Source organism: Molothrus ater, chromosome 25 (genome assembly GCF_012460135.2).
Source record: "Molothrus ater isolate BHLD 08-10-18 breed brown headed cowbird chromosome 25, BPBGC_Mater_1.1, whole genome shotgun sequence".
In the NCBI taxonomy this organism is placed as follows: Eukaryota; Metazoa; Chordata; class Aves; order Passeriformes; family Icteridae; genus Molothrus; species Molothrus ater.
In genome coordinates, this window is record NC_050502.2 from 2,301,667 (window position 1) to 2,311,405 (window position 9,739).

At 52.3% G+C, this 9,739-nt stretch overlaps 1 protein-coding gene across 1 annotated transcript; it reads left to right on the forward strand.

Annotated features, from left to right (window-relative positions):
• The first annotated feature begins 2,811 nt into the window (after positions 1 to 2,811).
• LOC118696336 (embryonic pepsinogen-like) lies at positions 2,812 to 9,480 on the forward strand. The gene is made up of 9 exons (XM_036398465.1): positions 2,812 to 2,867; positions 3,185 to 3,347; positions 4,001 to 4,118; positions 4,503 to 4,621; positions 6,633 to 6,832; positions 7,638 to 7,751; positions 8,298 to 8,442; positions 9,060 to 9,158; positions 9,343 to 9,480. The coding sequence occupies exons 1-9, from the start codon at positions 2,812 to 2,814 to the stop codon at positions 9,478 to 9,480; spliced, it is 1,152 nt and encodes a 383-aa protein (XP_036254358.1).
• The last annotated feature ends 259 nt before the right edge of the window (positions 9,481 to 9,739 follow it).

Here is a 9,739-nt window from a genome sequence, read left to right on the forward strand (position 1 = left end):
GAATTATAATAATTATATTATATTAAGCCATTATATGCCATTATATTAATTTTAATAGTATGGATATTATTATATATTATATTAATATAATAATAGTAATTACATTCTTATAATTACATAATAATTATAATAATTGTCATAATAAATTAATTATAATTATGTATCATAATATATTAATGTAGTTTAATCTAATATAATGTAATATAGTTCTAGAAATTATATTATATTATATTATATTATATTATATTATATTATATTATATTATATTATATTATATTATATTATATACTAAAACTATACTAAAGAAAGGGAAAAGATACATCAGAAGGCCAAACAAGAATGAATAATAAAAACTGACCAGAGTCCCGACACAGCTGGACTGGGATTGGTCATTAAATTAAAACTATTCCCATGCTGAGTAAACAATTCTCCAAATCACATTCCAAAGCAGCAAAACAAGAAGAAGCTGAAGCTTCCCAGCTTCCCAAGAGAAGAAATCCTAGTGAAGAGATTTTTCATGAAATATCCCAGTGGCACAGGGCTCCCTGTCCTGGGCACAGCCTGGCACCAGCCCAGCACCTGCAGGGTCACCTTGTCCTGTTTGCATCGCAGGGTCAGAGATAAGGGGGGGTCACTCACGTCAGCAGCCACAGGGGCCCCTTCGTGCCAGCCCGGGGGGACTCCTGCAAACAGGAGATTCCTGCACACAGGAGAGTCCTGCAAACAGGAGAGTCCTGCACACAGGGGTGTCCTGCACACAGGAGAGTCCTGCACACAGGGGTGTCCTGCACACAGGAGTGTCCTGCAAACAGGAGATTCCTGCACACAGGAGAGTCCTGCAAACAGGGGTGTCCTGCAAACAGGGGTGTCCTGCAAACAGGAGAGTCCTGCACACAGGAGAGTCCTGCACACAGGAGAGTCCTGCAAACAGGGTGTCCTGCAAACAGGAGTCCTGCAAACAGGAGAATCCTGCAAACAGGAGAATCCTGCAAACAGGAGAGTCCTGCACACAGGGGTGTCCTGCAAACAGGGGTGTCCTGCACACAGGGGTGTCCTGCAAACAGGGGTGTCCTGCACACAGGAGAGTCCTGCAAACAGGAGATTCCTGCACACAGGAGAGTCCTGCACACAGGGGTGTCCTGCACACAGGAGAGTCCTGCAAACAGGGGTGTCCTGCAAACAGGAGAGTCCTGAAACAGGAGATTCCTGCACACAGGAGAGTCCTGCACACAGGAGATTCCTGCACACAGGAGAGTCCTGCACACACGAGAGTCCTGCAAACAGGGGACTCCTGCAAACAGGAGATTCCTGCACACAGGAGAGTCCTGAAACAGGAGATTCCTGCACACAGGAGAGCCCTGCAAACAGGGGTGTCCTGCAAACAGGAGAGTCCTGAAACAGGAGAGTCCTGCACACAGGAGAGCCCTGCAAACACAAGTGTCCCTCTGCTCTTTGCAATGGCCAGGGGTGCCAGGCTGAAAAGCCAAAATGGTGCCTCCAGCTCTGGGGTTTGCAGCGTCAGGGCGTGGAGCTGCTGGAGCAATTCCAGAGGAGGCCACAGGGATGATCCCAAGGTTGGAGCTCTCTGCTCTGCAGCCAGGCTGGGAGAGCTGGGGGTGCTCACCTGGGGAGGAGAACTCACAGAATTCACAGAATCACCAGCTTGGAAGAGACCTTAAAGATCATCGAGTCCAACCCATGCCCCAGTGTGGTGGTGTTCACAGGGGTCCCAGGATGAGGGAAGAGACGAGGATCTGACTCCATGTTTCAGAAGGCTGATTTATTATTTTATGACATATATATAGTATTAAAACGATACTAAAAGAATAGAAGAAAGGGTTTCATCAGAAGGCTAGCAAGCAAGAAGAAGAATGATAACAAAATCTTGAGTCTGACTGAGAGTCCAAGATAGCTGGACTGTGATTGGCCATTAATTAGAAACAACCACATGAGACCAATCCCAGATTCACCTGTTGCATTTCACAGCAGCAGATAACCATTGTTTGCATTTTGTTCCTGAGGCCTCCCAGCTTCTCAGGAGGAAAAACCCTAAAGAAAGGATTTTTCATAAAACATGTCTGCAACACCCCAACACCTCAACTAAACCCTGGCACCCAGTGCCACATCCAGAGAAAGCTCCAGGGAGACCTTGGAGCCCCTTCCAGGGCCTAAAGGGGCTCCAGGAGAGCTGCAGAGGGACTGGGGACAAGGGATGGAGGGACAGGACACAGGGAATGGCTTCCACTGCCAGAGGGCAGGGATGGATGGGATATTGGGCAGGAATTTTTCCCTGGCAGGGTGGGCAGGCCCTGGCACAGGTGCCCAGAGCAGCTGGGGCTGCCCCTGGATCCCTGGCAGTGCCCAAGGCCAGGCTGGACAGGGCTGGGAGCAGCCTGGGACAGTGGATGGTGTCCCTGCCCATGACAGGGGTTGGGACTGGATGAGCTTTAAGGTCCCTTCCAAGACGAATTATCCTGGAATTCTGGATCCATGCCCACTGCCAGGCAGTGCCTGGTTGGGATGAAGAATTTGGGGCCTCAAGGATGGAGCGTTTGGATTTGGGATCTAGAGGGGAGCATGGGGTCCCCAGAAGAGGACCATGGGAGGCATTAGGGGACAGTTCCCCCTGCCAGGTGACGTGTGGCTCGTGTGTGCTGTGTCCTTCAGTCCCTGGCTGTCACCTGCCTTGGCTGGGTGCCCAAAGGAGGGGAGGGGGCAGCTCCTGTTGGTCCTGGCTGCTCTTGGCACGGCAGGGGGGGTGGGCAGGGGCTTTATAAACCTGAAGGAACTGGCCCTGGCTGTCCTGGCAGGATGTGGTTCCTTGTGCTCCTCTGTGCTGCCTCTGCCCTGTGCCAGGGTGTCACCAGGTGAGCCACAGCACCATCATTGCCAGGGCAACTGGGAGAAGGGAGGGGGAAATGAGAATTTGGAGGCTTTTCATGGCTTTGGGGAGCAGAGGTGAGGTCTGAGCTGCAGAAAGCTGCTCCAGGGGTGCAGGACGTGCCTGGGGAAGGGCTGGTTTCTAGGGCTGATTTGGGATTTTAGAGGAAATCCCAGACTCGGAGTTTTGGAGGAGTTTCCTGTGCTCCTGCTGGTGGATCGGAGCATTGGAGCTGTCAAACACTGGAGCTGCAGGCAGCAAAATCCCATCTCACCCTTCTTTTTCCCTTGTTGCTTGTGCCAGGCTGCCCTTGGAGAGGGGGAAGAAGCTGAGAGATGTCCTCAGGGAGAAGGATTTGCTGCAGCAGTTCTTCCAGCATCACCACTACGACATCGGCACCAAATTCCCGCACGCTCTCCCCAACCGAACCGGGGCGGCCACCGAGCCCCTGCTGAACGCCCTGGACGTGAGTATGGGCTCCAACCCCCAGGGACACAGCCCTGGCAGGGTCTGTGGGATGTCCATCCCTCTGTCCAAACCGAAATCCTTCATCCCAAAGCCTTCAGGTCACGTCCTTCACCCCTCCTTGCCCACGCTGGTGGCTCTGAATGGAGAAATATCCCCCAGGAGCTCTGCTGGAAGCAGGGGTGTCGCAGACAGATTTTATGGAAAATCCTTTCCTTAGGAGTTTTCCTCCTGAGAAGCTGAGAAGCCTCAACAACAAAATGCAAACAATGGTTATCTGCTGCTGTGGGATGCAACAGGTGCATCTGGGATTGGGCTCATGGGGTTGTTTCTAATTAATGGCCGATCACAGCCCAGCTGGCTCAGAGTCTGTCTGAGCCACAAGCCTTTGTTATCATTCCTTCTTGTTCTATTCTTAGCCAGCCTTCTGATGAAATCTTTTCTTCTTTTAGTATAATTTTAGTGTAATATATATCATAAAATAATAAATCAGCCTTCTGAAACATGGAGTCAGATCCTCATCTCTTCCCTCATCCAAAAACCCCTGTGAACGTCGTCACACAGGGGCTCTCCATGAAGCACGGGACCAAGCCTGGGGAAGGTCCAGGTTTGGTTTCATGCCTCCAAACCCATCCCTGGCCTGGCTCCCTGCAGGTGGAATACTATGGGACCATCTCCATTGGCACCCCCCCACAGGACTTCAGCGTGGTCTTCGACACCGGCTCCTCCGACCTCTGGGTCCCCTCTGTGTCCTGCCCCAGCCTGGCCTGCCGTGAGTAGGGCCCAGCTGCGTGTTCTGGGTTTGGAATGGCTCCACCAAGCTCAAAAATTGGGGTGACATTGCCAGAGAGAGGGGGTCACCCAGCTGGGCCATGGCAGCTGTGAGTGATGAATATTTGGGGTGTAGGGGCTGCTCAGGGCTGCATTCCTCAGGTGATGTGATTCCTGTTTGGTGCCTCAGTTTCCCCATCTGCCCAAGGGGGGTGGGAATGCCTGTGGTTGCTGGAGGAGGGGAAGGATGAGCAGCAAAGCTCACAGCTGAATTATTCCCGAATGCAGGATAATAAACAGCAATTCAGCAGGGCTCCTCCTCCCACATCTCCCTTAGGCTTGGCCTTGCTCAAAGTTTTAATTCTGTGTTTTTCCACTTATCTAGAAACTCACCGGGTGTTTGACCCCTCTCAGTCCTCCACCTACAAGAGCACAGGGCTGAGTCTGTCCATCCACTATGGCACAGGAGAGATGGAGGGGACCGTGGGCTCAGACACCGTCACCGTGAGTGTCCCTATGGCACACCTGGGGGACATCCGTGGGGAACATCTGTGGGGAATATCTGTGGGGAACATCTGTGGGGAACAACTGTGGGGAACAACTGTGGGGAACAACTGTGGGGAATATCCATGGGGAACATCCCACATCCCAATGTAGGAGCAATGGGGGTAGGACGGTCGGTTGGGGAAGATGCAACAGGAAAGCCTTATAAATATGATTGTCTGGCAAAAGATTTTGAGAATATGGAAACTATAAGTGAGATTGAAATGAAAGCAAGCTTTGAGATACCTCAGTCACTGAACAACTGGAAAACAATGGTGTGGCCAGCTGAAGGTGATCCCCTTTTGATGGAACAACACCCTCTGCTTGCAGACAGGCCCAAGGGTCAGAGCAGACCCTGCCAGCTTGGCAGAAGGGGCCCAAAGAGGAGTTTTTAGGGTTTAAAATGTAACACAGTGTGGGAATGTAATGATTCTTATAGGCTGTATGGAAATGCTATAGGATTTGTATCTTGGACTAGATTGGTTAGTGAGAATTAGAATATTCAGCACAGAAGATTTATGGTATTGTAATGGGAACCTCGCTGTCCTTACTCTCTTATCCTCTCTTTTACTCTCTCATCCTCTTTACCAAACTCTTGTCTTCTCTCTCTTTACCCCTCTCTTGCCTTCTCTCAGTCCTGCTCCAGCTGTGGCTGGCAGCTCCCAGCAGGGCCCTGCACCCAGGCCCTTTGCAATAACCCACAAGTTCCAAGCCCTGGCTGCAGAGATCTCTCATCTCCGTCTGTCCCAACCATTGTAGGAGCATCAGGGGTAGGATGGTGGGGACGGACGGAGATGAGAGATCTCTGCAGCCAGGGCTTGGAACTTGTGGGTTATTGCAACGGGCAATAACCCTCCTACCTCAATTTTTGGGCTTCTTTAACAACCTTTGTCTGAAGCTCCTGCTCCACCTGCAGCAGGGTCTCGGGTTTTGGTTGTTAATTGCTGCCCCAAGATGTGCAGGGTGTCTCTGTTTCGGCCCCCGTGTCCGAAGAACGAGTCAGAGCTCTTCAGTTTTCGGTTTTGAGGTTTTTTATTAATTCTTAGCTATAAAATTTTCTTTCTGCCCAGCCAAGATCTGCTCAGCAGGGCAGCCACAGGCACTCTGACCGCCCTTGGGGTGGTGTTGTCCTTTTATACTACAAACCACATATAACATATTTACACTGAATTCCCAATACCCATCACCTGTGTTAGACAGTGCACTTCTACTCTAAACCAATCCCAAAGTGCCAGCATCACTGCAGAAAATGGAGACCAAGAAGAAGAAGAAGAAAGGCTGGACATGCCCAAGTTCCTCCATCTTGTCCCCATAACCGCCATATCAAAAATCCTAAAATCGACATTTTCACCCTGTGATAATTTTATTATTATACTATTCTAACCTCTGTGACTTTCAGGTCCTCATACAGAGCTGGCAATTTGTTCCAAGGGTCATAATCAAATCCCCAGGTGCCCTGGGCTGTGTGCCAGGGTCTCTGAGCCCCTGGCGGGGTCCTGGCAGCTCTGGACACCCAGAGGGATGCACTGAGTTCCAACAGCTGAAGAGACCCAGAGTCTGTGTGTTGCTCATTCACCTGCAGTGTTGTCTGCAGGAGCCTTTTCAGATGTAGAAGGTGCTGGGGCTGCTCCTGCTGGGCTGGGGGTGCTGCGAGGGAGGGATGCTGAGAGAGGAATCCCTGAGCTGCCTCCTCGCTGTCATCCCTGTGACAAGGAGGGAATTCCCAGCTGGGCGCCTTGTACATCTCTCCTCTGTCAAACCTCAGTGAGAATTTCAGCCTTAGAAGCTTTTTTTTTTCATATATTTAACAAAAGAGATTATTTCTGTTCCACTGGAGTGACTGGGGCTGGTGCTTGGCAACTCTGGACACCCGCAGGGATGCACTGAGTTCCAACAGCAGGGGATCCCCAGATTAACCAGATTAACACCAGAATCCCAGTGCCTGCTCCAGGCCTCACCTCCCTGTCCCCAGGTGGCCTCTCTGGCAGACACCAACCAGCTCTTTGGCTTGAGCACCACTGAGCCTGGCCAGTTCTTTGTCCACGTCCAATTCGATGGAATCCTGGGCTTGGGATACCCAAACCTGGCTGCTGATGGCATCACCCCTGTCTTTGATAACCTGGTGAACCAGAGCTTGCTGCAGGAGAACCTCTTCTCTGTCTACCTGTCCCGGTGAGCCACGTGGGCTTGTGGGGCTGGGGAAGGGGGGATGTGTTGGAATCCAGGACAGCCAGGGTGATGTCCTGAATTCCGACAGGGATGCACCTCATGCACGGTGTGCTGCTGGCTCTGGCTCCCCCCTTGTCACTGCTGCCATCAGATGTTGTGTCTGTGTCACCATTGTGCAAGGGCTGGGGGCTGTAGGAATGTGCTTCTTGTTGATAGAGTGACAAAACTATTTATTGTCTCTTTAAAAAGGAAATAAGCTCAGAAGTTTCTCTTTTCGATTAGGTGGAAAAGGCATCTCATAGGTTTGGGGGACTTCACCTCAAACTTAAGGGTGGTTAATTGGACAGGAGCCAAAAAGTCCTGCTTAGACAATTTACTAGAAAAAGAAGAGAACAAAGAAACTAATTGCTTTTGTGAGGTGTTTTACCAGGGGCAGGAGGGCCTCTTGCACTTGGATCAGTTTTTCTCTGTAAAGAGTTTTGTTATTTTGCCTTTTATTAAAACCTTTTTGTTTCTAACACTGCAACAGAAGCCATCCTGCTGATTTTATGCCTTCTGAAGTAGGTGAGCTATCTTGGGTGTGAAATAGACCTCCAAGAGCTCATGAGACCTGGCTGGAGGAGGCTCCTATTTCCAGCCTCCCCAGAGGGTTCATGGCTTGCTGGGAAGCAGTTCCCAGCACTGCTCCTGGTGCCAAAGGCCCTGGCCCTGTGCTGTGCTATGTGAGGAGGTGGGGACAATGGGACACATGGGCCTGCAGTGAACCACAAGGCAAATCTCCCTTGTTTTTGTTTCCTGCACCATCCAGGGAGGCAGCAGGGAGCGCGGTCATCTTCGGGGGCATCGACGAGTCCTATTTCACCGGCCCCATCAACTGGATCCCTGTCTCTTACCAGGGCTACTGGCAGATCTTCATGGACAGGTGACAAACCAGCTCTGTTGCTCTCTGGTCACCTCAAAGCATTGCTTCTAAAGAGACATTGGGCCCATCAGCACCAGAGGCTTCCACTGACACCCCCACCCCAGGGCTGAGGGATGCAGGGGGATAAGGGGACAAACTCTGTAGTGCTCTGGTAACTGACACCCAAAATGAGGATGCTTTGTGCCTGGGGCACAGCCTACTTCCTGTCCTGTGATTTAGGAATGTTTTTGGTGACGAGGAGAGCAAAATCATGGGTCAAAACCTCCTTTGTTGGGCTGGAGTGGGTCCCAGCTGCTGGCATGTGTTCAGTGCCCACATCTGCAATGGTGGCTCTGCAACTCCAGACAGGAGCAGGCTCACAGGCAGCACTTGGGATTACCCAGCTTTAACTCTTATAAAAGAAGTTAGAAACCATCCCTGAGGCCCCCTAGTTATTTCATGGCCCTGTTGTTTATTTCACAGCCCCGTTGGTTCTTTCACGGCCCCGTTGGTTATTTCATGGCCCCGTTGGTTATTTCACAGCCCCTGCTTGGTCTCTCCCCACAGCATCATTGTGGGCAGCCAGGAGGTTGCATGCACTGGTGGCTGCCAGGCCATCATCGACACCGGCACTTCCCTCGTGGCCGGGCCCCCCTCGGGCATCAGGAGCATCCAGAGCGCAGTTGGGGCCAGGCAGGGCGAGTATGGAGAGGTGAGAGCTCGCCCTGCTGGCCCTGGAGGCAGCTGGCGCAGCAGAGCCCAGGCAAGGGCTGGGGAAACCGTGTGGGGAAACCGCCCGGTGCTCATGGCAACCCTGGCAGAGACGCCCCGGGGCTCTCTGGCTTGTGTCAGTGGGACAGAGAATCACAGGGTGTCCTGGGATGATACAGAGAACCACAGGATGTCCTGAGCTGAAGGGATCCACAGGGATCATCCAGTCCAACCCCTGCCCACCAGGGACATCCAGGATCCTGACCCACCAGGATCATCCAGTCCAACCCCTGCCCTGCACAGACACCCCCAAATCCCACCCTGGGCATCCCTGGCAGCGCTGCCCAAACACTCCTGGAGCTCTGGCAGCCTCGGGGCTGTGCCCATTCCCTGGGGAGCCTGGGCAGTGCCAGCACCCTCTGGGGGAAGAACCTTGCCCTGAAATCCACCCCTGGCCCAGCCCCAGCCCTTCCTTGGGTCCTGTCCCTGTCACAGAGATTGGAGCTGTCCCTCTGCTGCCCCTTGGGAGGAGGTTGAAGGCCCCAGTGAGGTCTCCCCTCACTCCTCACCCTCTGAACATGTTTCCCTGCTGAGAGCCCTTCCCTCTGCTCCCTGCAGCACAGTGTGAACTGCAGCTCCATCCCTGCCATGCCCGATGTCACCTTTGTCATCGATGGGGTCCAGTACCCCGTGTCAGCCTTGGCCTACACCGAGCAGGTGAGTGGGGACCAGCAGCTCCTGGCTGCAGGAGCCTCTCTCAAGGTCCTTCTGTTCTCTCCAGTGGCTCTGGTCACCTTGGCTTCTCCCATTTCCTTGGGAGATGGATGGCCAAGGGCCTCCAGGGCAAGGCAGGAAGAGATTTCCCACATTTCCCCAATTTCCTTCTCGTGCTCAAATGCAGCACAGTGAAGAATCTTGCATGAGCAGCTTCCAGGACACCTCTGGGGACCTCTGGATCTTGGGAGATGTCTTCATCAGGGTCTACTACAGCATCTTTGACCGGGCCAACAACCGCGTTGGGCTGGCCAAGGCTGTTTAGATCCACCACCATGGGAGTGCTGCTGGGGTTTGTCCACACCCAGCCCCAGCCAAGGCTTTTGGCACAAATAAAGAGTTGGTGGTTCTGAGCTGGTGGCTGTGTGTGTATTTCTGATGGAATATTCGGCAGGAGGAGCTGCTTTGTGGTGGCCAAGGACTGTTTGTCCATCACAGCTCTGCTGAGAGCCCCTGGGAGCTGTCATCACCTGCAGGGCTGAGGGGTGGAAGCCTCGATGCTGTCTCTAAATCCAGCAGTTCCT